General features: G+C 51.2%; 4 protein-coding genes and 1 non-coding gene across 6 annotated transcripts; 2 read left to right on the top strand and 3 right to left on the bottom strand.

The window, feature by feature from the left end:
• Nucleotides 1-4,778: 4,778 nt before the first annotated feature.
• Nucleotides 4,779-7,118, bottom strand: LOC110467575 (prolactin-releasing peptide receptor). The gene is made up of 2 exons (XM_021524759.3): nucleotides 7,054-7,118; nucleotides 4,779-5,930 (listed from the first exon to the last, which is right to left on the bottom strand). Exon 2 carries the CDS (start codon nucleotides 5,862-5,864, stop codon nucleotides 4,779-4,781), a length of 1,086 nt encoding a protein of 361 aa, XP_021380434.2. The 5' UTR covers nucleotides 5,865-5,930; nucleotides 7,054-7,118.
• Nucleotides 7,119-10,122: 3,004 nt separating this feature from the next.
• Nucleotides 10,123-14,830, bottom strand: CCDC32 (coiled-coil domain containing 32). Of its 2 annotated transcripts, none has more exons than XM_021556040.2 (4): nucleotides 14,776-14,830; nucleotides 14,339-14,576; nucleotides 13,472-13,628; nucleotides 10,123-11,846 (listed from the first exon to the last, which is right to left on the bottom strand). In XM_021556040.2, exons 2-4 carry the CDS (start codon nucleotides 14,565-14,567, stop codon nucleotides 11,717-11,719), a joined length of 516 nt encoding a protein of 171 aa, XP_021411715.1. In that variant the 5' UTR covers nucleotides 14,568-14,576; nucleotides 14,776-14,830; the 3' UTR covers nucleotides 10,123-11,716. The 2 variants fall into 2 exon arrangements, with proteins under 2 accessions (XP_021411715.1, XP_021411717.1); XM_021556042.2 differs by having other exon boundaries at nucleotides 14,694-14,801.
• A 113-nt stretch (nucleotides 14,831-14,943) lies between these two features.
• Nucleotides 14,944-18,254, top strand: LOC110467576 (protein-L-isoaspartate(D-aspartate) O-methyltransferase). Its single transcript, XM_021524760.2, has 9 exons — nucleotides 14,944-14,982; nucleotides 15,103-15,237; nucleotides 15,984-16,088; nucleotides 16,399-16,430; nucleotides 16,886-16,990; nucleotides 17,213-17,333; nucleotides 17,459-17,544; nucleotides 17,691-17,860; nucleotides 18,134-18,254. The coding sequence occupies exons 2-9, from the start codon at nucleotides 15,123-15,125 to the stop codon at nucleotides 18,144-18,146; spliced, it is 747 nt and encodes a 248-aa protein (XP_021380435.1). The 5' UTR covers nucleotides 14,944-14,982; nucleotides 15,103-15,122; the 3' UTR covers nucleotides 18,147-18,254.
• A 782-nt stretch (nucleotides 18,255-19,036) lies between these two features.
• On the top strand, nucleotides 19,037-22,945 carry RPUSD2 (RNA pseudouridine synthase domain containing 2). Its single transcript, XM_021524762.3, has 3 exons — nucleotides 19,037-19,507; nucleotides 19,973-20,269; nucleotides 21,204-22,945. The coding sequence occupies exons 1-3, from the start codon at nucleotides 19,037-19,039 to the stop codon at nucleotides 21,993-21,995; spliced, it is 1,560 nt and encodes a 519-aa protein (XP_021380437.3). The 3' UTR covers nucleotides 21,996-22,945.
• Nucleotides 22,946-25,058: 2,113 nt separating this feature from the next.
• TRNAS-GCU (transfer RNA serine (anticodon GCU)) lies at nucleotides 25,059-25,140 on the bottom strand. Its single transcript has one exon. It is a non-coding gene; the product is annotated as a tRNA-Ser (tRNA).
• Between the last annotated feature and the right edge of the window lie 142 nt (nucleotides 25,141-25,282).

Below are 25,282 nucleotides of genomic sequence, written 5' to 3'. Positions count from 1 at the left end.
TGGGCAATGCAGAGACCCTTTGTTCTCCTGCCAGGACATCCCATCCCATCCCAGCTCCTGCCTTGAGCAGGGACATCTTCCACTAGACTGGGTTGCTCCAAGCCCTGTCCACCCTGGCCTTGGACACTTCCAGGGATGGGGCAGCCACAGCTTCTCCAGGCAGCCTCTGCCAGGGCCTCAGCACCCCCAAAAGGGAGAATTTCTTCCCAATCTCCCACGCTGCCCTCTGGCAGTGGGAACCCGTGTCACTCCAGGCCCAAAATCCTTCTGCAGCTCTCATGGAGCCCCTTTAGGCACAGGAAGGGGTACAAGGTCTCCCTGGAGCCTTAGGCATCCCCATTGGCATCTTTCACCCCCTGAGGCTGCCCTGGTTCCATTCCTGGAGCGGGAGGGGTGTCACCGTGCAGAGCCCCGCACCTCCACTGCCACAGGAGCCGCCTGGATCCCGCAATTTGGCTTTTCCCAGGAGGTTGATGGTTCCTATGGCAACGGAGAGCCGCTCTGCAGCGCTTCCCTGCGTGGCAATCAGCGCTCACCTCATCCGTGGAATGAGCGCCCGTCACCCTCACGCTGCGCGGCCTCGGCCGCATCCCGCTGGTCACAGCCGGGACACGGCCTGGAGCATCCTGGGGAGACAACCCCCCTGCCTGGGGGATCTGGCTGCAGCATCACCCCAAGTTCTCTGCTGCCAGGGGCTGTGGGATGACTCCATCCATCCCTGCTGCAGGAAATGTCTGCGTCTACCTCGTTGCTCCCAAAATTGGATATTTACCTGCAGTAAAATGATGCTTGGAGCGGGAGGGCTTTGGGGTCTGTGGCATGCTGGAGAGTCCCAGGCAGTGCCACCAAGGCAGGGGTATGTCTGTAGGTTTTTGGGGACTGGCACAAGGCACCCCATCCCTCATCATCACTTTGGGGAACAATGTTGAACTAAGTCTGGTAAATGCCAGATTTGTCCCTGAACGGGGGCGCGGTGACCGCGGTGTGTGACTAAGGAGATTCTTGGCATCTGCAGTGGGAGCTTGATGATGGATAAAAGAGATGAATGAGGAGTAAACTGGGGTTTAGGAAATCTTGGTTAATTTGCTGCAGCGAGAGCTTGCTACGCTCACAGAAATTAAAGTGTGAGCACTCGCAGCGACGGAGGAGGAGGAGGAGGCACCGGGGAATACAGGATGAGTCGGAAGTGGGTACATCCATAAATCACCTGTGGTGCTTTCAATAATTCAACAGTGCTGGAAGATCCAGCAGTTTACAGAGAGGTGATGTCCATGGGAAAGTGCTCAGTCTGCCTGATGCAGTGGGATCCATCCCCAAGTGTCCCAGGGCGGGTTGGATGGGGTTTGGAGCAACCTGGGCTGCTGGAAGGTGTCCTTGCCCACGGCAGGGGGTGGGACTGGGTGGGATTTAAGGTCCCTGCCATCCCAAACCAGGACTAATTCTAGGTCATTACTGTGAGCCTGAGCTGTATCAACTGTGCTTTTAGGCAAAAGAAGTGAAAATAAGTCTGATTTACTCATGTACATGTCACAAACCTGCCTCTTTAACCAGAGCCAAGATCTGGGAAGAGACTGGCCACGGTTTGTACAGCCCATGGAATCCACTCAGAGAAATGCAAGAGGTATTTTGCAAGCCCTGTCAAGGAAATTAGAAGCAGTGGCTTGAGTCAGAATGTTATTCACAATAAACCAAGAAATAATGATAATAATAATGATGATAATACTATAAAATGAATCAGCAATTTCTAAGCTTTTTCCAGATCCACAAATAAAATTTGCCCAATGATCCTGGCTCAGTGGAAGAGCTTCTCTATTCTGGATTTTTATCATCCCTGGTGATATCCAGACAGAACAAACAAAGCGAGAAGGGGACTAAAAGTCAATGGAAAATTACCAGGCTAATTTTGTTTGCTGTGCCTGTTTTGGAGACAGAGGAGGGAATTTCTAGGAGTACACATGAAAACAGTGTTGATCCTTTGTGTGCATTTAGAGCTGATCCTCATCTCAATTCATTCTGCAGTGCAGGACAAAGGGCTTCATCATCTGCAGCCATGGGAGAAATCTGGATGGGGACCAAATAATGGGAATAATACCTTGCTTGTAGGTAAGCTCTTTCAAATAATCATGTCTTGGCTGCTTTTGAGAGACCATCACTGGAATAATTTATATTATCTACCCCAATTATATTATCTGCCCCTTGAAGCTGTAAACACTTGAACAGGCTGGCCAATATTTTCCCTTCCTGGGCTGTGTCCTGGCAGATGGGAGAGCTACAGGCACCAAATCCAGGTAGAGGAGAGGGTCACAACATGGAATTGTTTAGGTTGGAAAAGATCTTTAAGATAATTGAGTCCAACTGTTATCCCAACAAGAGAGTTTGGGAGGAAAAAACAGTCTCGGGGAGAATATTGTGCAAAGCTCTTAATAATTGAGGATGATTTAACAAAAATATCCCCTTTATACCCCCTGGTTCCTGGGAGAAAAGCTTTGAGCAGCTTCCTGAGGAAAGCTCTGCAGAATCAGCCTTCAAACATGTTTTCCTCCCTCATTTATCTGATTAATTTGCTCTCATTAGGAAAACCAACCATGTTTTCCTTTATATATCCAGTTTCTGTGAATCACAGACTGCAGCTCCGGGATTTCTGTGTTTATTCTCATAAGTCTCTCAGCTTTTAGCTCACTCTCCCAAAATAGTATTTTCCCTTTTCCTGCAGGTAGTTGGGGGAATGAGCAAAACATCTAAACAGGGTGACCTGAGGGTGGGGGGTTTCTCTCCCAGTGCTCAATAACTGCTAATTCTAGTCTAGTCTGGAAACATGGAAGAGGAAACCTCTTTGTGAATCATTCTCTGGGATGGATATATGGATTTTAAATGATCCTGCAGATAAATGCAGTGATGGGAATGAGTGGGTGGTGGAGGTGGGGGGGGGGGAAAGGCTAAGAAGAGTAATTTAGGGAAACTTAGGGGTTTTAATTAAGAGTGAAGTAATAGAGATTGTGATGGGATGAAATGAAGAGAGAAGGAATCAACATCAGCAGTGACAGAACAAGAGGAAATGGCTTCAGTCAGACAGAGGGCAGGATTAAATGGGATACTGGAAAGAAATTCTTGGCTCCAAGGATGGTGAAACCCTGGCACAGGGTGCCCAGAGAAGCTGTGGCTGCCCCATCCCTGGAAGTGTCCAAGGTCAGGCTGTATGGGGCTTGGAGCAACCTGGTCCAGCACTAATCCCAGCCTGACCTCCAAGGATCTGCCTCTGCCCAGGACTGGGACAGAACGAATCATATCCAAGCTGGCATCTCCCTGGGATGTGGCTGAGCTGCAGGCAGGGGTTTCTGGGTTTTGTGGGATTCACATCAACACACACACAACCCAAGCTCTTGAAGCCTTTATTACAGGAAGGACACACAGGGATCTTCTGCCTTGCTTGGCTCCTCTGGAATGAGCAGCCCAGGCCCGGGGAAGCTGCAGGAAGCCGAGGAGGGAGCTGCTCTGTGGGAACAGCACAGAGGTCACTGGCACTACTTTGGAGGGGTCCCTGTCTCTGCTGGTCACTCCACAGAAGATCACGAGTCCTTCTAGGGTCACCATGAGGGCCTCAGCCAGAAGGTGAGTGAGCTTATGGAGGGTGTAAGGAGAGTGGATTGGGGATCCTGTTGGGGTCCAGCCAGCTGTGTCTGCCCTGGATGCTCCCCAGCTGCTGGCAGAAGCCGGGATGCTGTCCAGTGCCATGGGCAGGCTCTGTGCAGGGCTGAGGACCTGTTGCCTGGGGGCTTTGAAATCCTGTCCTTGGGCATGAGGAGCAGTGGGAGGTCACGGTTTGGCCCCACAGAGCAGAGCTGGGAGCTGCCACAGCCCTGAGCTGTGGTGCCTACAGCAGTGCTGGTGCCTGTGGGCTGTTCCCAAGGGTTTCTCCTGGGAAATCAAGAGGTTAAAACCTAGATGGGAATTGGGTGTAAGGAGACGCTGCCTTCTGCATGTGCTGCTTGCACAGAGCAGCCTGAGAGGCCACAGAGGCACTTCAGACACAGAGGAGCACTGATAAGCAGACCCACCCTTCATCTGGCAGCTTCTAGGAAAGAGCAGCCTTGCACTGACATTCCCACCTCCACTGCAGGACCCTGAACGTCAACCAACCTCAGCATCCCTGGGAGCAGAATTTGAAGCATCATTCCCAGCAAACTCATCACTTGAGATCTTTTGAGTCCTACTTGGCCACGAAGAGCAGTGATAACTTCATGGATGTGCCCGGCTGCATCTGCACCTTTGCACCTTTGGCTGGAGAAACTGGGATGCCCTGTCTGGTTACAGGGGTGGCTCCTCCAGCAGGCCAAGCAGGTGATGGAAGTCACACCCCTTCCAAACCAGCCACCTGCTGTCAGCAGCGACGTGCCCCCAATCTGCACCTGCAGAATGCACATTGTCCTACATTGTCTCTTCACCAGTAAGCCACAATTTTAAAGGATAAATGCACAGCAATTTCACGGTTCCCTGTGCAAGTCGACCTCTTCCCGTGGCACAAAGTGCTGCCTGTTGCTTAGGAACAATCTATATTCTACAAAATGAAGATGTGCGCTCTCCAAAGAATTTTTTACACAATGGGTGCTTGCCTCAGACACCGACCCACCTTCTGCATAAACCACGGGGTGAAGTCTTTGTGCTCCAAATGTAGAACTGGACACCTACTACACCCAGCCATGATTTGGGATATAGGGGTATGTCCCAGCCATGGTTTGGGATATAGGGCTACGCAAACCCAATCCCTCAAGGTCCTCCATCTAAGGTAACCTGGACTGCAAAGCTATCTTGTCCGAGGCCCCGGTGGGAGCATCTGCCAGGGTGGAGCAGGTGTTGAAGCGGGAAGCCTTGCAGGACATGCTCCTGGAGCTCTGCTTCTTGCGGTAGAAGTAGCTGCTGAGGTGGAACCAGAACTTGTCGTGGAGGGAGGCGTAGATGAAGGGGTTGTAGCAGGCAGAGCTCATGGCGATCAGGTGGCACGAGACCTGGATGACATTGACGTACCTCTTGTCCAGGATGGTGAACTCCTCGTCGATGTCCCTGATGAAGTTGACCACCTGCAGGGGCAGCCAGCAGACGGCAAAGCAGACCACGGAAATGGTGAGCACGCGGAAGGTCTTGTGCTTGGTCCTGGTCCACTTGGCCTGGCAGGGGTGGGCGGCACCCGGCACATTCCTCCTGCGCAGGTGGTAGGTGATGGCACAGAAGGAGACGGACACGGCCAGCAGCGGGAGCATGTAGGAGAGCAGCAGCATCAGGCACGAGTACAGCAGCCGCTCCCTCTCCTCTTGCTTCCAGAACTCCTCGCAGATGATCATGTCGTGGCCGATGGCGTTGAGGTCCAAGTAGTGGGTGTGCAGTGAGGTGGGCACAGAGGCCACGATGGAGAGCAACCAAATGCAGGCCACGAGGCCGACGCAGGCCCTGCGGCTGATCCGCCTGCGGATCGGGTACGCCACCACCACGTAGCGGTCGATGGCGATGGCCGTGAGAGACAGCACCGACACGAAGACGGTGGCAGCCTGCAGCAGGGTGACAAAGTGGCACATGAACATGCCGAAGAGCCAGCCCCGCTCCTCGAAGGCGTAGGACACGGTGAGGGGGACGCAGGCCAGGCACATGATGAAGTCGGCCACCGCCAGGTTCCCGATCAGGAAGTTGGTGGTGCAGTGCAGCTTCTTGGTGAGGACGATGAGGAGGATGAGGAAAAGGTTCCCGATGCACGCCACCACCACCAGCGTGGCGTAGAGCGGGATGAAGAGCGGCTTCAGCTCCAGGAGCAGGTCCAGGCCGGTGAAGATCAGGGCTGAGTCGTTGTGCCAGGAGTCATTGGGCAGCTGAGCCATGGGAACCCCTGTGGCTGATGCAGCTTCTCCACAACTCAGAGTCAAACACAGATGAGCCTCTGAGCTCTGGAGGGGACACAAATACATTTTGGTTGAACTTCTGGGCAGAAGGACCTCTCCTGAGTCTTGGCCTTTTGCACAGCCTTGTGCTGAGGCACTGGCTGGTTTAAATGACTTGCTTAAGAGTGAAGATGCCCTGTGACAGACACAGTGGAGCTCCGGTATGGAGGAGATTTGGGAAGCTGGCTGTGAAATAGTCAAGCAGCCAGCACAGATCTGTGGGGATCTGCCAGTCTGGGGCAGCAGGATCCAGAAATCAGCTTGAGAAACCTCCCACACCTGGGAGCTGTGCTGACTTAAGGCAGAAAAAAAGGACACTCTTGCATTTCTTGCTTTTTATTTTTCCCAGTTAATTCCACCCTGACCCACCAGTCCCATGCCACCTGGCTGGGATGGGAAAGGAGCATCTTTTCCATCCCCTTCACTCCTGTGTCTCTCCCACCCCAGCCCATCCCACTGGGTTCTTTTATCCCCTTGGTTATATCTTCATCACCCGTGGAGCTTTGGCTTCTCCTGTCTTTCCCTGTGGCAGCTGTGATGGGAGGGAGGGAAGGAGGGAGAGCCTGGCTCCCTGACCACCTCCACAAACCCACTCAGAGTAGCACAGGGGAAAATGTAGTCCAACAGAAAATGTATGGAAATTAAGAGTTCCCCTCCAGGACGCTCCTTTCAAGCCCCACGCTCTCAAAATTATTGTTTGATCCCCCTTACCAGGATCTGGACAGCCTTTTCCCCCCAGTGGAGAGTCAAATCAGCATTAATTAAAAAACCCTTGTAATTAACCGAGGGATATTGAGGTTTTCTACATCCCAGCTGCACTCACAGGGCGCACGCTGTGATACCACAGCTCCAGGTCCCCGTGCCCTGCCTGGGGCAGGAGCACAAAATCCATCAGGAAACTTGCAGCTGAGGAGCCAAAATGCTCATTAACTTACAGAATGTAAATTCTGAAGCTCAATTAAATTCTCTAATTCTGCTTCGTGTACCCGCGAGAGTCAAACCAGCCCTTCTGCGCATCGCCGGGGTCCTGCTCCCTTTTCAATGAATGCTGAACCAATGGCTCTGGCTGGGCTTTGGGGGGTCCAGGGTGTGGCTGCGGGACCCCTGTCCCGGTCCGGAGCGCTCTTACCTGCCGAGGGGTCCGGGGTGCTGAGGGCCGGGAGCCGCCCGCTGCCCGCCGATGTTCCCGTGAGGATGAGGAGGAGCGTTCCCTTCGCAGGGGGTTCACCGGGAAGCTCCGGCACAGCCGATCGCAGCCGGGTTTTTTGCGGTGTGGTTGGTTTTTATTGTCTTGCTTTGTCTTTATTGGTTTTTATCCCCCCGCTGCCTGAGCCTTTCAGTCCCGGAGGAACAGGACGTTCCCACCCACGGCGCTCGGTCTTCCACGAACCCGGGGGGACGCGCACATCCCACCGCCCCGCACCGCAGGTGGAGCCGCATCCCGCCCCCGGCCCGGCGGGGAGCACCGGGGGGCTGCGGGGAGCCCCTCCCTCGCCCTCGGGGCCGGATCCAGGGACATTGTCCCAGAAGGGAAGGGGAGGAAGGCGCGGAGAGGACGGGGAGGACGGGCACAGGGACCGCGCGGAGCTCCCGGTGCCGGCAGCGCCCGCCCCGTCGGGGGGTCCCGGCCCGGGGGGGAAAGTGGGGTGAGGGAAGAGTGGAGTGAGGGTGACCCAGCCGTAGGGTGATGGGCACCCAGCCCCGGGGTGCTGGTGTCCCAGCTTGCCCCCCCCACCCCAGCTCGGGGGGCAAGTGTAGGATGGGGTGAAGGTGGTCCAGCCATTGTGAATTGCTTCAAATGATAAAGGGTACCAGGGTCAGCCTTACTTAAATAAGGGAAAATGATCAAAAATTATCATCCACCGGAATTTTGGGGGGATAAGAGGAATGGAAATTTGCAGAGCAGTCACAGAAGCTCTGGAAAATTGAAAGTTTTGGTGCAAGACAGTGATTAATTCATCCCAATCTGATGGAGCTGGGCTGGTTATTAAAACTGGCTGAGCCGATCAAGAGGAGAGTGCTCACCCCTGCTGAATAATCAGCAGGAAGAGAATAATCTTTGTCTCCATATCAGTGCCTGACGAGAGCTGCTGTTAATTTTAAAGAGCAGAACAATCAGATTAGGAGAGCCAGAGGCTGGTTTGAGAGGAGAGCTGGGCTTTGGAGCTGACAGCAAGATGAGGAGTCCATCCCAAGGTAGGCATAGGCTCCATCCCCACCTGGATGTGCCATGGCCAGGATGACCCAGCTGCAGCACTGGGAGCTCTTCCCTCTGCACAGGCTCATGCTGGGAAAACCTTCTTTGACATCATCTTTGCTGCTTCCAGAGCCTGCGGAATAAATTGCTCTTATTCCCAGAGCTCGTATTGCCCTGCCCCAGGTCCTGGCTCAGGGGTGAAAGGGTGGGTTTGAAAGCTGCAGCCCACCCTGATGGTTGAGCTGGACACCCCTCCTGTGGCATCCTGGTGTCCCTCTCATTCTGTACAGATGATGGACAGGAATCAGTTTGCTGTGATTTTTATTCTTTTCCATGTCACCAGGGTGGTTTTTAGAAATAACCAGAGATCCCCGAGATCCTGTCAATTCCAAAGGAGGATGGGATATTTAATGGCCATAAGCTGAAGGAGGGAAGGTTTGGAGTGGATATTGGGAAAAAATCCTTTCCTGTGAGGGTGCTGAGGTCCTGGCACAGGGTACCCAGAGAAGCTGTGGCTGCCTCGTCTTTGGCAGTGTCCAAGGCCAGGTTGGACAGGGCTTGGAGCAACCTGGCATAGTGGAAGTTGTCCCTGCCCACAGCACAGGCTGGAACTGGATGAGCTTTGAGCTCTCTTCCAACCCAAACTATCCTGGAATTCTGTGATTCTCAGCAGCACCACACAGTGCTGCCAGCTCATGCTTCTGTGGGTTCAATTCCTTTGGTCCAAGCTTGTGGAGAAGCACATTTTTTCCTGTTTGGATAGGTGGGAGCCTTTCCTTGCTGCCCAAATGCCCTGTCAGCCCTGCCCCCCTGCTCTGACAAGGCAGCAGGTGGATTGTGTTAAGATACTTTATTCTGCCCCATTATGAAAGCAAACCCCTGCCAGGCTAGGGCTGCATTAGCACTTGGGCTCTCCACTCTGTACCTCTCCAGGGGTACAGAAAGGCTGTTTCATACAGAGAAAAAGGTAAAATATTGTCTTTAAAAGGTACAGAGGGGAGGGGGGTTGCTGTTTCCTTTGTGATTTACTCATTTATCCTGCCTGAAAGTCACTCCCTGTATCTGCCTGTGCCTCATGGTCTGGACCTGATGCAGCCAGGCACCGCAGCGGCAGATCTGCCTGTGCCTCAGAGGATGGGTCTCTGTCCCCGAGATGTCACTGATGTCTCCTCTGGGTTAAATGTTAAAAACAGGCTGCCCATGGCAAGAGTAGAGTCCCCAGCCCTGGAGGGATTTAAAAGCCATGTGGCACTTGGGGACACGGGTGGGCTCAGCTGTGCTGGGCTTGGATTCGATGATCCCAGAGGGTTTTTCCAGCCTCAGCAAGTCTCTCTCTGTGGGACTTATTTCCACACACAGCAAGACTGGTGCTGCTGTAGGAGGAAAACCCACCCCTAGTGAGGCTGCTGCTTTTCCCAGCAAGAGTTGGTTTGGTGGAGAGGAGCTCAGCCTGTTTTTTCCCCAAATGAACCCCAATATTGGAAGGTAAAACCCTTGCTACTCAAATCGTGTGCCATCACCAAGTGCAGTGACACTGTTCGGACACACTGCACTCCTATTCACAGTTTCAGTGATTTTGTAAAGAAGTTTTAAAGGGGTTTTTTTTATGGTAATTTAAGTATAGACCCACCCCAAGTCTGTACTCTTGGTTATAATTTAATTTTATGTAATTATATTTATGTAGCTATATTTATTATATATGGGAGGGAGAAAAAGTTTAACTCCACATAAAGGATTACTTTAAAGAAATTATTGCTCAACCTTTGCAGTAATCAGTTGGATTTTCTTTTGCCCCACATGCTTCCATAGAGCAGGTCACAGAATCTTGAAATGGTTATTATTTTTACTAGTGAAATGATAAGAGCTGTTCCCTCAGGTCCCTTCTCCAAAGGAAATGCTTGGTGATGTGGATGTGGAATAATTTCAGCACAGTTCTTTTGGGTATATTTCTTCCTCAAATATGTTTAAGAACAGATAAGATAATATAAAGCATCCCCACAGTTCTTGCTACCCATAAGAAGAATTTTATTGACTCGGAAATAGGCTGGGGACAGAGAAATTGCTGCTTTCTCTCTCCGCACAAACCATTTCTGGGAACAGCACAGAATTCTGTATCTTTGTCACAGCTTTGTTACATCAGGTGAGAGAGATCTGCACAAGGACACAGGCTTAATAAAGGTCAGTTAAAGGATAAATTAAAAGGGACATTTAATGACCAAACCAGCAAGACACGAGGCTTGCAATTTGTGCATCACTGGCACTCAGATGATTGACCCCATTCCTCAAGGTTTAAAAAACAAGGGATTGTTTTAATGGAGAATTCTGAGCGTGGGAGGGGAACTCTTCTGGGAGGCGAGTCTGGGGTGGGAGTTACACCAGGAAAGCTGATGGTGGGAACAATCTCCGAGTTGTGACCTGGTGACTGACAGAGCAGCGCCTCTATTTGGGTACAGAGACAGGAAACTGGGAGGCTCCAGCAAAAATTTACTCCTAAAAAAGTATTTTCAAACAGATACATAAACGAACATACATGAATCCAGTGAGGATTAACTCTTAGAACCACAATTTCCCCTAAGAAGCTCTGACAGACCGTGCTGCTTCCCTCTACCGACCTCCAGTGTTGGTGCCGAGGCAGAACACACAGATCAGTGAAAAATCAGCACAAAATCACAGATTCTTGGATTAGTAAAAGGGAATAACCCTTTGAAGAGTTAAACAGAGTGAAGAAACCAATTAAATACTAAATATATTTAAAATCAGAGAATTCTATGCAATTTTGTGATGAAAACAAGTTGTTTGTAGCTTTCCTGGCTACCCCTCTTGGTTTCCCCATATAGAATCTCATGTAATTTTTTTCTGGAGAGGCTGAACAGGTACAAAACAACCAATAAGAGGAAAAATACTCCCCCTACAGTCTGTAATAGAGATTTTGGGCAATAAAGTGGGATATTAGGGGGTACATTAGAGAGAGGAATGTGAAATAGCTACAGTGTCAATGACACTATCAATTCATTGACGACAGTGAGAGCTTCCCTCAGGGCCCCAAATTCACAGAGGTGGGAAATATCCATCATCTTCCTGGCACAGCTTGGGGCCAAGTCAGATTGAAACAGTGAAGAATTGGAGAAAACACCGAAGTGGATTTGGCATGAGAGGAAAACAATGCCCAGCTGAGTAATGAAAAGGTAAAAGACAGAATAAAAGTGATTCAGTGGTTTCTCTGCTCTATTCTAGACCGTGATGTCTTCTGGTGCTTCTCCACAACTGCTTTTGTTGTTGTTTAATGTGTCTCCTGATGGATTCTAAACAATCCACATCCAGGCTGGAACGATGAGGTGGCTGCAGGCTGGAGAAGATCCACGTGAGGTTTTGGTTCAGCTGTGTCACAGGTGTTCCCTCTTGTCCCTACCAGTGCCAGTCGCTGTCTGCAGAGCTCCAGAGCTGGAATTTGTTGTGTTGGAGGTTGTTTCTTTTAGAAATTACTTTTTCAATTACTGACAATTTGCTCTGTGCCCCTCTTCCTGCTATTCCTATGGCTGGGTACATCTTCCTGGGGGCTGGGACAAGAGGCAGCCCTGGGCACGGCCGGGGGCTCTCACTGCTCCGAAGCCGGAGGCTCCTCCTCGGCCTCCGGCTGCGATTCCGGCGGGATGAGGTACTGCCCCTCCTCGGAGCTGATGGCCACTTTGTCAGGCTGCAGCCAGCGCTTCAGGTGCTCCAGCGTGCTGGGGACAGCAAAGCGACACCGTGAGACCGGAGAGTGACAGAGCCGCAGCAAGAGAAGCGGCAGGAGAAGCCTCCACAGGCGTTCCCTGCCCCTCTGCAGGTATTCCACTTCCCACAGGTGAGGTGTGGTGTGGGATGGATCCCGGTGCCAGAGGGAGAAGCAGAATCTGTCATTCTCCAAAGCCATTCCCTGCAGGTGGGCCTTTGAAATTCTGGTTAGAATATGCTTTATGCTCTGATGTCTCTCAGTGTAAAGGACCTGCACAGGATCCCTTTCAGCCCTTACACACCTGAAATTCTCCTCTACCTCTGTAGCCAAAGACTCCAACTGATTCAGACAGAGGGCAGGGTTAGATGGGATATTGGGAAGAATTTCTTCCTTCTGAGGATGCTGAGGCCCTGGCACAGGGTGCCCAGAGAAGCTGCGGCTGCCCCCTCCCTGGAAATGTTCAAAGCCAGGCTGGATGGGGTTTGGAGCAACCTGGGACAGTGGAAGGTGTCCCTGCCCAGGGCAGGTGGGTGGAACTGGATGGGCCTTAAGGTCCCTTCCAGCCCAAACCAATCTATGATTCCAGGAGTTCCCAGCTTTCTGGTCTGGAAGTAAAAAACGTCTTGTCCAAACAAACCGAACCCCCCGCTGCCTCTTTGTGATGAAGCTCAGGAAATATTGGGAGAAAGGGAAGGGAAGAAAAACAAAGCTGGAAGAATATCTCAAAACATGTGAGCACTAACAGCATTGGAAGGTTAAAAAGCAATATAATCCCAACAGTCTAACATCATAATTCAGTGCACTTAAAAGTGAAGGCTTGTTTAATTACATCAGTGGGTGAGACTTAAAACTTCAGCACCATTCAGGAGCGACCTCTAACTTCATAGTTAAGTTCTAGGGACTGAAATTCTTTCATGGATAACATCCTCACCCTTTAAAAACAGTAGAAAGAGCACACAAAAGCTTGGTTTTAAATATATTAAAGTTAACTGGAGACCAAAGAAACCATCTGAAACCTCCTTATAAACAGGGATTACTTTTCATAGTTCTGGCTTAAGTAGATTTTCTTCAAGGGAGAGAAATAATCTTTTTGTCATCCAGAAGCAATAATGGAAAATGTCAGCTGAGAAATGTGGAATTTGGAGAGCATTCTGTGTGATTGGGAATGGGAGATTGCTTAGGAAAAGGGGTCCATCTTACTTCTGACATCATCTGTGAGAGGGCAGTGGGGGAAAGAACAGAAGCACCGTAAGAGAAGCAGGGAAGGGAAATCTCATCCCAGGACTGGCACCAACCCCAGATGCCCATCTGAGACACACTGGACATTCCCTCCTCTGCTCCATTCCTTCCTCACCCAACATGTGAGGAGGGAAATCACTGAGTAGGTCCCAGCTGTTTCCATGCAGTCTCAGGGGTGCAAAGATCAGAAAGGAGCACTGGAAGTTCCAACCCTACGTGTGTGGGCTCTGTGTTCCCTCTAGCACAACCCCAATGGGCATTCCCCAAATGCTGCAAGAATCCTGTGGCAGCCTCTCTGAGCTGCAGGGAGATGGTATTTCTGTGTAAAGTCCTGACAAAACTCCTTCTAGTTTTTGAGGGGTAAGTAGTGACCCCTTCCACTGACTTGTTCGTTACCTCTCATCAGCATCGTGGCCCTCTATGTAACATTCTGCCTCAAACTTCTCCTGCAGGAACCTGTCCCAGCATTCCTTCTTGGCCTGGGACAGTGTGCGCAGCATGTCCTTGGAGGTCACCTCCTGGGAAAGGCCTTTGATCCTCATCAGTCTTCTCTCTGGGAGGAAAACAGTGGATTTTGTTATCTTGGTTATGGGTTTTTTTCTGGAAGGAGAGAAGGATTTAGACTTCTATATCAAAACATAAGTTAAATTAACTTTTCAAGACTAATTTATGTTTTAAAAGTAATTTCCCCCCTGTGTTTCGAGCGTCCATGGCTTTCTTTCCTATATATACACAAGATGGTGTTTTCCAGGTGACGCTTCTGATGGAAATAAGGTTTATGCAATCAGCCAACTCTGCCCATTTGGAGTTTTAATAACTTTCACACTTACTGCTCAGCTTCCATGAAATCACACAGCATGGCACAGATTTCACAGGCACCGAGTTCCCACAATTTCCATGCAAATTGGAAAATAAATCACCCTCATTGCACTACTTGGTGTGCTGTGAAACAGCAACAAAGTCATGATGAAAGTTCTGGTAGAAATAAAAGCTTAAAAAGCCTCTTCCGCCACCTGTTCTGTTGCTGCGTGCAACCTCCTACTTATTGTGGAGGGTAAAAACCAGTTTTTTCAGCTTTTGCTTTATAAAAAGTTCCTTTCTGTGGCAGAGATGAAGAAGCTCTGACTCAGCTTCACCTTTCCACTGCTGCACTTGAAGAAAATGACTCAGATTGTGTGTGAAATAGCTGGGAGACTTTTTCATCACAGCACGGGCACAAAAGCAGAGCTGTCACCAGGCACCTCAGCAGTGGGAGACACTCACCCAGGGACGCTAAATACACCTCCGAGTCGTTCAGGGGTGCCCAGGGCTTCAGGGTAGGTTGGGAAGAGCCACCCGGACCGCTGCCCTCGGCGTAGGAATCCACGAAGGAGTCTGTGAAAGCATCGCCGGCGTCCTTGTGCTCGGGATGTGGCAGACAGGAGCAGATCTCAGCCCAGAGGTCCTCGCTGGACCTGGTCACCACCGAGTCCACGCTCTCGATCATCCTCATCGTGGGATCCTGGGACGAGGGGAACAAACCATGAACACCGAGCCGACCCGCCCGCCCAGGCCTCCGCCACCCCCCTCCCTCTGCCCAAGCCACGCCAGCGGACATTCCGGGGAATTCTCATCCCACCAGGACGCCCAGTCGCCCTCCAGGGAGCGAAGTCCCCGCGGCTGCCCGTGAGGCGGAGGGGCCGCTCCGCTCCCGCACCCACCGCCCGCGCTCCGGGCACCGCGGCAGCTCCGCCCGCGCCGCTCCAGCCCCGGGTCCGGCCAATCACCGGCGCCATCGGTCCCAGGTCCGACCAATCACCGCCCGCCACCGGCGGAGCGGGAGCGCCCATTGGTCCGGAGCGTGGGGGACGCTGACGCCGCCGCGCCGCCATGTTGGCAGAAGGCGGAAGTTGTCCCGGGCGGCGCAGGCGAGTGCGGTGTGACATCCTTGAGGCTCTGCCACACCTGCCCTGGTTTAGTGAGGGCGGGATGTGTTCCAGCGGGACACGGGGAGCTCCGGCGTGGCTCTGAACCCCCTCTCTCCGCAGGCCGCTGCCGTGTCCGTGGGATGAGCCAGCTGCCGTCCGGCGCCGTGCTGGCACTCATGGGGCTGCTCTTCGCCAGGACCATGGCCTGGACATCCAGCGGGAAAACGCACGCGGAGCTGGTCAACAACCTCTACAGTGAGTCCCTGCACCATCCCTTGGAATGGGAGTGTGCGGATATTTAGTGTCTGTGTATTTAGTGTCACGCCGTGTGACACTGCTCACTCGGAAGGTTTGGGGTTAATGTTCCTGGATTTCGGCATTTGCCCCAGCCTGAACTCGTTCTATTTATAGCTGGAAACAAAGTGTTATGCCAGGAGGGGAGGAAAGCCTCTCCACACCTTCCTTCCCTGCCTCTGGACGTGTGTGGTGCCCTTTAAAGTGTTGCAGCTCGGTGTTCGAGCCCGGGGGTGCAGCCGAGTGTCCCGCACATCCATGCTGTGCCTCCAGCTCTGTCCGACGGCTGGAATGGTGCCCGGTGCTCCCGCTCCGCTCAGGACAGCGGGCTGGAACACACATAAAAATAGCTGTAAACTTCCCCAGAATTCCCGCAGAAAGGCGTGAAGGGATGTTGGCTGTCACTGCAGTCATGGCCCTTGAGTTCAGTGCTGAAACCTGAACCGTGACTCCGGTTACACCTGGCAGTGTCAGAGGCGCTGTGGATGCAGGTGGCCTCCCTCTGGAGATGGGCTGGTGGCTGGGCCCCCAGCGGGAATGGGAAAGGATGTGCTTCCCATTGTGTTTGGTTTGCTGTCCCTCTCAGATCCCTCATTAATTCTCCCAGATCCATGAACTCCCTGAAGTGTGCTTCCCCTTTCAAATCTCTTTTTGCTGGAATGCCCAGGATTTCAGTCTTGCATGTCTCTCGTTTCATTCTTTCCCAGAAAAAGGGATCATTAAATCTCAGCGAGTCTTCGATGTGCTGTTGGCTACGGACAGAGGTCACTACATCAAGTATTTCCCATACATGGATTCTCCTCAATCCATTGGTAAGTCACTTCTGGCAAAACATCTGCTGTCAGCAGGGCACAAGGTGCTTTGGCAGGTGTTCCATGGTCGTGTTGTGGAATCCCTATCCCTGGAAGTGTCCAAGGCCTTGGAGTAACCTGGTCTAAGGGAAGGTGTCCCCACCCATGGCAGGGACTGGGACTGGATGAGCTTTAATGTCCCTTCCAGCCCAAATTATCCTGTGACTGTGTGTTCTCCTATTTTTGTGGGAAGGTGGGGGAGAATTAGGAACTATACCCACTGGGAATTTTATTCCTCGTCAAATAACTTGTGTCACCCGTTTCCTTTTAGGCTACAAGGCTACGATCAGCGCTCCGCACATGGTAAGGTGAAAACTCCTCACTTTCAACAGCAATGGAGGGAATTGTTTATTTCTCTTTTTATATTTAATTTCTCTTCAAGTAGAAAACTGAAACATCCCAATGACATGGGATTGCTTCTTGTTTCTTTAGGGATTTTTCTTCTTTAGAGGAGTTTCTCCTATGCCCTTTCAGTTGCTTTGAAAGTGTGCTTAGATGGGAATTCCATGTTGTTAATTTTTTTTTTTTTTTTTTTTGCATGAGACCTTTTTTCCTGCTATTTCACATCTAATTCCTGAGCCTCTGCCTAAATTATGTCCTGCAAAAGATCTTCCAGGTCTGACACTTGAGCTTTGCTCTGGAAGTGTCAGGCACAAGGCCAGGTGTGCTGTGATTAAATCAGAAAACAAGAAAAAGTGTTAGAAGAGGATACTAATCCCCGGATGTTTCCCACTTACTTGTCCTGGATGTCCCTGCAGCACGCCCATGCGCTGGAGCTGCTCAAGGATCAGCTGGTGGAAGGTGCCAAGGCGCTGGATGTGGGATCTGGGAGTGGATACCTCACCGCGTGCTTTGCCAGGATGGTGAGCTCATGCCACTCTATTCCCAGCCTGGAAAGCACATCCCCTAATTAGCTGATATAACTGGGACTACTCAGCCTTAAAACCAAGGAAGGGGCACAGGGCTTGCACGTCCTCTTCAGAACCTCTGCTCTGGAGTTTATTCCTGGAGATTCCCTATTTCCCACTGAAACCTGCCCTCTTCCATACGGGAGGCATCAGGTGTCTGACTGATGTTCTTTCCAGATTGGCCCGACGGGAAAAGCTGTGGGTGTGGAGCACATCAAGGAGCTGGTGCACGAATCCATCCGCAACGTCCAGGAAGATGATCCGACGCTGCTCAGCTCCGGCCGTGTGAAGCTTGTGGGTGAGCTCCCTGCAATCCTGGGCTGTTTTTCCCTTGGCTCTGCTCCTCAAAGTCCTTCCAGTTTGTGTTGATGCTTTGAGTTGTTACAACAACCAAAGTCTTCCCTGCATGTTTTCTCTCTGTAGTTGGAGACGGCAGGCAGGGATACCCCGAGGAGGCTCCTTACGATGCCATCCATGTGGGAGCAGCCGCAGCCACTGTCCCCAAGGAGGTAAGAGAGGCTGTGCTGGGTGTCCCTAGAAAAAACGAGGGAACCACTGCCAGCTTATCTTCTGTCACAACCTCCACAACGCTGCTTATTCCCATTGTCTGTGGGGTTTTTTTGCCTCTGCTGACTGGGATTTCTCCGTGCTGCAGCTGCTGAAGGAGCTGAAGCCGGGCGGGCGGCTGATCGTGCCCGTGGGGCCCGAGGGAGCAAACCAGGTGCTGATGCAGTACGACAAGACCAGCGACGGGAACATCGTCGAGACCCAGCTCATGGGCGTCATCTACGTCCCTCTCACAGACAAGGAAAAGCAGTGGCCTCGGTAAAATCTGCTCTTCCCTGAGGAACACTCCTTCCTCTCCCTCTGAGCTTGCTCTCCTTGGCTTTGCTGACCGAGTCCTGGATCCCTGGCAGATGCTGTTTGTGGAAAAACTAAAGGAGAGAACAGCTTGGCAAAGCAGGGGTTGTATTCCATTTGATAGAGCTTGCAGAGTTTTATTTCCTCTTTTTCTGGAGCCTGTTTGTGTTTTTAAATTCCATGTGATGCTGGCACAGAACTGAGGGAGTAGTAACTGTTGGTTTTCCTTTGCCTCAGGGATGACCTCTGACACATGGATGGATATCTCTAAAGGCACCTCAGAAAGCTCATGAGAGGGACTTAGGCCTGTAGATGGTCAGTATGGTTTTGCTTTTTAATGGAAATTTCATGGATAAAGGGAAGTTCTGCTTCAGAGGAGCTCGTTCTGGAGGGATGGAGAACAGGGACAGGACCGGAGAAGGCTGTTGGAAGCCGTGGCAGCTTCCAGGGTGCAGATCCAGACAACTCCAGCTTTCCTCTCTGGTAAACTCTAGATAACATCAGATCACAGAGAATTCTGACAGCAGACAGGAATACCTAAAGCTTCACTAAAACCACTTTAATGTCGACTACTCTGCCTAACGCTTGGCGAAAATAAGTCGCAATTAGTGTCTTGGAGCAGCGATGTACCCCGATTTGTCAGTTTTTAAAATATGGGAGCATGTTCTCTTCCTGCCTGCACCAACTAATTTAATGATGGGCAGCAACACTGGATTTTAAGAGTATGAAAAATGTTCGGGTTTTTTTTTTCTGTTTGGAGTTTTGAAAAATATTCATTTCTGGACTTGACCTTCTTTGGGTTTACGAAAAATGCACATTTCTTGGCTTTTCTGACTGAGGTTATAAAAAAAAATGCCGACGTTTCGGCTTTTCCCTGAAGCGGTGACTTGAGGAGGCTCACAAGGGGCAGGCGGGCTGCGGTGAGGCTCGAGGGGCATTTGTGGAGCAGTTCTGGAGAGGGGGACTGCTGGGAGGTAAATAAATAAATAAATAAACAAATAAATAAATAAATGAAGGCGCTCTCGCTCCTCCCTCGCCTCCGCCTCACGACGCGGGGGGGGGGGGGGGGGGGGGGGGGGCAGGCGGGAACGGGGCGTGGCCTGGCGGTGCCGGCCCGCGCTGATTGGCTGCGTCAGCGGGATGCGTCACGGCGTGCGGCGCGCGGTGTGGCCGCTGTGGGCGCGCGCGGCGGGGCGCGGGGTCCGGCCCCGCGGGGACATGGCCGAGCCGGGACCCGGCCCCAGCCGAGCCCGGGAGGACGAGCCGGGCCCCGCCGGCAAGGAGGAGGCGGCGCCGGCCCCCAAGAAGCGGCGGCTGGCGGGCGGCGAGAGGTACGTGCCGCCGCCGCGGAAGCTGAACGCCGGCGTGAGCTTCGGCGCCGAGCACTTCGCCGAGACCTCGTACTACTTCGAGGGCGGCCTGCGCAAGGTGCGCCCCTACTACTTCGACTTCCGCACCTACTGCAAGGGGCGCTGGGTGGGCCGCAGCCTCCTGCACGTCTTCGGCACCGAATTCCGAGCGCAGCCCCTCGCCTATTACCGCGCCGCCGCCCGCGCCGGCCGCCTGCGCCTCAACGAGGAGCCCGTGCGCGACCTGGACATCGTGCTCAAGGTGGGCGCTCCCGAGGGGATCCTGGGCTGGCGGCAGAGCCCGGCCTGCCCCAAGCCGTGAGCATCGCCCCATGAGCGGTCCGGTCTGATAGTACAGGGCCAGCTGGGTTCTATAATCTTGATGGGTTCCTTTCGATTCGATATATTCAGCGATTCTGTGAACCCTTTGGAGAGGTTGAAGGGGAAATCGGGGCTCCCGGAGAATCCCTGCCCCACTGGATTCGGGAATGTGTGGATCCTACAGCCCCACACGTGCCCCACGGCTTCCTCGGCCCTTAGGAATGGGAATACCGTACGGGCAGGTGATCGGATTTGCATGTTGACATGCACATTTATTATCCTAAATCCGGTATCCCAGGAGAAAGGGGCTGTAATTCTTCTCCCACAGTGTCAAGTTTCTGTTGTTTGTGGCGGGGTGGGTGGTTGCACAAGCTGGATTCAGGCTAATTGTCCGTACCCCTTCCAGAACAACGACTTCCTTAGGAACACGGTGCATCGGCACGAGCCGCCGGTCACTGCCCAGCCCATCCGCATCCTGGCGGAGGATGAGGAGGTGGTGGTGGTGGACAAGCCCTCGTCCCTGCCCGTCCACCCCTGCGGCAGGTTTCGGCACAACACGGTCATCTTCATCCTGGGCAAGGAGCATGGCCTGCGGGAGCTGCACACCCTGCACCGCCTGGACCGCATGACCTCGGGCGTGCTCATGTTTGCCAAGACCGCGGCCGTGTCCAAGCGCATCGACGAGCAGGTCCGGCAGAGGCAGGTGAGGGTTTGGAGCTGCTGCTGTGCTCCAAAGTCAGCCAGGTTTGGTCTCTAGATGAGCTCAAGTCCCCCAGACAACTCATGGTTGTGTTGCTGTTCTTATCTGTCGGTACTTCTCGTTGCTAAAATGCTAAAGACAGAATAAAAATTGAGTTCGGTAATACTAGATTGGAAGGGAGCTCCTAAAAAATTTAATTGAATTTGGTAATCCTAGCATGATAATATTAGATTGAAAACCCTAAAAATTTAACTGCTTTTTATATTGGATTGAAAGGGATCTCCTAAAAATTTAATTCAACGTGATAATTTAATTTAATTTAGTAATACTGGACTAAAAGGTATCTCCTACAAATTTATTTTGATTTGGTAATATTTAATTGCAGAGGGTCTCCTAAAACCTTAATTTATTTTGGTAATTTTAGGTTTCAAGTGATATCCTAAAATTTAAATTATTTTGGTAATATTGGGTTGAAGGGGATCTTCCTCCTCAAGGGATTGTCCCACGGACTGTGCAAACTTACTGGGATAATGTAAAACCAGTTAGAGTTTAGATTTATTTGTGAGTGGACATATGTCAACTGTCCACCACTTTTGTAATTTTAAGTTTCCCATTTTTTTAGAGTCTCTTGATCCAAACAGAACTTTTTCCAGATTGGCTTCAGGACTGTAAGCCAGAGGCTGTGGAGAGATGGCTCCTGAATTTAAAATGAGGCAAATAGGCCCAGCCTCTCTGTTCTTGATTTCCCTACTAGCTGGGGAAAATGTGAGGGGAAATTCAGCTTTAAGTAGCTGATTGAATTATTTTCCCTTTCCTGTTGTAATAAAATGCCACTTTGGGATGTATTTTATTGAGGGGAGAGGGAGGAGGAACAAGGCTGAGCTTGGATGTGTTTTCCCCTGTGTTTCCTGAGCCTTCCTCTTGTGTCTCCTGGCAGCTGGAGAAGGAGTACGTCTGCAGGGTGGTGGGGGAGTTCCCAGAGCATGAGGTGGTCTGTGAAGAGCCCATCCTGGTGGTTTCCTACAAGGTGGGCGTGTGCCGCGTGGATCCCAAGGGGAAGCCCTGCCAAACCCTCTTCCAGAGGCTCAGCTACAACGGCAGCAGCAGCGTGGTGAGGTGCCTGCCGCGCACGGGCCGCACGCACCAGATCCGCGTGCACCTGCAGTTCCTGGGGCACCCCATTGTCAACGATCCCATCTACAACATGGAGGCCTGGGGCCCGGACAGGGGCAAGGGCGGGAAGATCGGGAAGACGGATGAGGAACTGCTGAAGGCGCTGGTAGAGGAGCATCGTTCCAAACAGAGCCTGGAGGTCTTGGGTATCGGGGAGGAGGACTTGAACTCCAGCGGTGAAAGTAAAGACTGTGGGAATTCAGGTGACTGCACAAAGTCTGCGGAGGCTGAGCCTATAAATGGGAGTTCCTGCCCTGCTGAGGATGAGCAGGATCCCGTGAGGAATGACATAGCAGCTTGTCCGCTGAACTCTGATATCAACCTGGAAACACTTGATAAAGACAAAGAGCTCAGTTTCTGTGGGAATCGGGATGGGCAAACGGGGGAGAAGGGTTGGGAAGAGAAGGACCCTTTGTGTGTGGAGTGCAGGATGAGCAGACGGGATCCATCTCCCAAGGAGCTGGTGATGTTCCTGCACGCCCTGCGCTACAAGGGCACGGACTTTGAGTACTGCTCCAGCATGCCCGAGTGGGCCATGGAGGACTGGGAGGAGTGACCAGGATACCTGGCACCTGTGGACACTGCTGGCCAGGACAGCGGCGTGCAGAGACCAAAGATTGACTTTTCATTGTGGTTGAGGTGAACAAAGTGTGCCTTGAGCTGGGGTGGGAGGGATCAGTGGGGCTGGAGAACTGTCCCGCTTCCCACAGGTGCTGTGAAAAATGAGCAGGGAAACGAGGCTAAAACAGGAGTTTTATGTTGCCCTTCAGTGAACTGGCACTTGAGGGCAACAAGGACTGAACTCTGCTTGGCACAGGCAGCTTTGCCTTCACCTCAATGGATTCTGGATCAATTATCCGCATGGATAATGAAGTGTATGCACTAAAAGTCAAAAACTGATTTTTCTTCCAGCCTGCTGTGTTCCTATGTCTTAAAATAAGAGCTGCTGGATGTCATGTCATAAAAAACCTGTTTTTATTGCATTTTGTTGTCAGATTGATTTCAAAACTACAAGATTACCTCTGAGAACACTATGAGGTAAAACCAGAACACTGTGATCTCTTTTGTGCCTGCTGTTTGTCAGCAAAATCCACTTGCCTTTGAAATTACCAACATTCATTCAAATAATTACTTAAGTTAGTAGTTCTGGGTGCAGGTATTGGACCTGGTTTTGGAGGTACTGTTCCCTGGATTTTGTCTTGAAGAGATTTTTTTATTATCACTTCAGTGTGACAATCAGCTTTCAAGAAAAACAAAAGCAGTTTTATGAAGCAGAAGACTTATTTTAAAATAATTTTATATGAATGATTAATGTCACCGTAGTTCTTATTTTCATTAATGTTTACACAGTTGATTCTTGGCTTCTGGGAGGGTTTTTATATAAATTTTGGAGATCTCCGAGGGAGAGGTTAGCCAGCCCACAGGAATTAGTGATTTCACTTGGTGATGTCACCAGGGTCAGGATGTATCTACCAAACCACAATAAACCATTGCTTGCTTCCAGTAGCCCAAAGGAGCCAAGTAGTGTCTTTGTCTGCTGGATCATCCAGCTGTTATTGAATGTTTCCATAAAAATTCACTCAGGTTAGATGCTAAAAATCATCATTATCCAAATTTTTTATGCATTAGAATACACCTTTCATGGAAATAAATGGAACTTGGGCACCTCCAGTGTATAAAAAGGGTGGCTGGAGCTTTTACTGGATTTGGATACAGGGAAATGGGTGTAGATATAGGGATGACAGTTAGATTAGACTTTGATGTGTCCCAGGTTACGGTGGGAGGTTTTTGGTAAGAAATTTCTGTTACAAAAAAAGGCTCTGTCAGGGATTTTCCTGACTAACATTGGGGCCAATGGGCCTGATGAGGAGCTGGAGCTCAGCACTGCTTTTTCTTCTTCTCCTGGAATAATGGCTGCAGTTGGCAACTTTTAATTTCCTGGTCAAGAAACCCCTGGGCTTCTGTTTCCAAGATTCTTTGAACAAGGATTGTACCTATTAGTTTAGTTTAGTTTGTCAAAATCATGTTTGATGTTTTGTTAGCTGGGAAAAAGTTGCTCCTGGAGGTGCCCTGGGATAAATTCCCATCTGAGATTGGGTCTGAGGTAAATACTGGGTCCTGGTTGTCAGCATAAAGTTTTCCATACAAAGTGTAGGTCCTGGAAGAATTCCTTTCTTCAGTACACCTTTACTTGGACATGCCTGACAGTGCTGGGTTAGGTTTGGACTTGATCCTGGACAATCCTATAATTCTGTCTTTATCCAGGAGAATGTCTATCTCACTGTGCTAAAGTACTTTTCCATACAAATAAACCTTCCTGGCAAACTTCCCTGTGCCTTGGTGTCTCCCTATGCAGGACTGACTGGAATTAGCCCCTGAACACTCACCTTTCACACAGTAACTCTTGTCCAGTTGTGTTTTAACCCATACATTGTGTTTGGGAACCTTTTGTGAGTCTGCACCAGTGTGATCTGGCTCACTCTCTGCCCAGGACTGGGTATGATCTAATTTCAAGAAGGATTTAAGTGTAGTTAAAACTTTGTCAGTGTGTGCAGGGAGGGCTCAGAGCTGTGATGCAGATGGGAGATGTCCCTTCTGGAAGCTCTGAGTTTCACTAACTTCTACAGGCCTCTAATTCCAGCCTTTTTTTTTTTCCTTTTTTAAGTGAACCATGGATGGCTTAGGCAGAGAGGAAAATTTTTCCTGTATCTTATCAATACACTCATTTATGCTTTTTAAATTGCCATAACTTGATGGAAGACAAAGCCAAATGCAGTAATTGTTTATCTGAACAGAACTTGATGTACTTTTCAGTGAGGGGCTGGGACCTTAAAGCCCATCCACTCCCACTCCCCTGCCATGGGCAGTGACACCTTCCACTATCCCAGCTTGCTCCAAGCACTGTCCAAGCTGGCCTTGGACACTTCCAGGGATCCAGGGGCAGCCTCAGCTTCTCTGGGCAGCCTGTGCCAGGGCCTCCTCACCCTCCCAGGGAAGGATTTCTTCCCAATGTCCCATCTAAATCTCCCCTTTTCCAGTTCGGAGCTATTCCCCCTTGTCCAAAGTCCATCTCTTGGAGCCCCTTTATGCCCTGGAATGGGCTCTAAGGGTTCCATGGAGCTGAACAATCCCAGCTCTCTCAGCCTTTCCTCATAGGAGAGATCTTCCATCCCTCTAATTCTTACTCAAAGCTTTCAGGGATGCAGCCAGCCCTAACAGGGCATTTTGTTGGGATCCCAGAGGAGGTTGAGATTAAAAGGGATTTGTTCCCAGTGTCACAGCTGGAAGCTCTGCAGCAGAGGTTCTGAGGAAAGGAGGTAAGTCAGGCTACCCCAAGGAGAGGCACCAAAGGAAGGTGGATACTGGGTGAGACCCTTCAATCCCTCAGGACACTTCATCCTAGTTGTGACCCCTAAAATCTCTGGGACACTCTATCCTGCCTTGTGACCCTAAATCCCTCGGGATGCTGTGTCCTGTCTGTCTGAGGCACTGCCTCCGCTTTTCCTTCTCCCCGTACGGGCCGAAGGGACAGGCGGGAGGAAGAGGTCCCCTTGGAAGAGCTGGGGAGAAAAAAAAAACAATATTACTGTGAGGGGAAAAAAATAAAAGTTTCCGTTCCCGACGAGGATGGGATTCGAACCCACGCGTGCAGAGCACAATGGATTAGCAGTCCATCGCCTTAACCACTCGGCCACCTCGTCACAGCGGCTCCTTCCTCACCGGACCTATAAGGAAGTACGCTCACCGCCTCCACCATCTCCTCCCGCCCACCGCTCCCCTGCGCGGCGGCGCCGGTTACGCGGCCCTGCACGGGCACAGTGCGGAGCGAAGCCGCCGGCCCGC

The sequence above is a fragment of the Lonchura striata genome, chromosome 6, assembly GCF_046129695.1.
Source record: "Lonchura striata isolate bLonStr1 chromosome 6, bLonStr1.mat, whole genome shotgun sequence".
Taxonomy (NCBI): domain Eukaryota; kingdom Metazoa; phylum Chordata; class Aves; order Passeriformes; family Estrildidae; genus Lonchura; species Lonchura striata.
Note: the sequence above shows the minus strand (reverse complement) of the source record. Positions and strands in the feature narration are given on the sequence as shown.

Bases quoted from the DNA above. Each gene is read 5' to 3' on its own strand.
- LOC110467575 (XM_021524759.3), bottom strand. From the start codon at position 5,864: ATGGCTCAGCTGCCCAATGACTCCTGGCACAACGACTCAGCCCTGATC.
- RPUSD2 (XM_021524762.3), top strand. From the start codon at position 19,037: ATGCGTCACGGCGTGCGGCGCGCGGTGTGGCCGCTGTGGGCGCGCGCG. The intron at 19,508-19,972 runs GTGGGCGCTCCC...TACCCCTTCCAG, and splicing joins ACCTGGACATCGTGCTCAAG to AACAACGACTTCCTTAGGAA. The intron at 20,270-21,203 runs GTGAGGGTTTGG...GTCTCCTGGCAG, and splicing joins AGCAGGTCCGGCAGAGGCAG to CTGGAGAAGGAGTACGTCTG.
- CCDC32 (XM_021556040.2), bottom strand. From the start codon at position 14,567: ATGAGGATGATCGAGAGCGTGGACTCGGTGGTGACCAGGTCCAGCGAG. The intron at 13,629-14,338 runs GTGAGTGTCTCC...TTTTCCTCCCAG, and splicing joins GGTGTATTTAGCGTCCCTGG to AGAGAAGACTGATGAGGATC. The intron at 11,847-13,471 runs GTAACGAACAAG...TGCTGTCCCCAG, and splicing joins GGCCACGATGCTGATGAGAG to CACGCTGGAGCACCTGAAGC.
- LOC110467576 (XM_021524760.2), top strand. From the start codon at position 15,123: ATGAGCCAGCTGCCGTCCGGCGCCGTGCTGGCACTCATGGGGCTGCTC. The intron at 16,991-17,212 runs GTGAGCTCATGC...TGTTCTTTCCAG, and splicing joins CCGCGTGCTTTGCCAGGATG to ATTGGCCCGACGGGAAAAGC. The intron at 17,334-17,458 runs GTGAGCTCCCTG...TTCTCTCTGTAG, and splicing joins CGGCCGTGTGAAGCTTGTGG to TTGGAGACGGCAGGCAGGGA.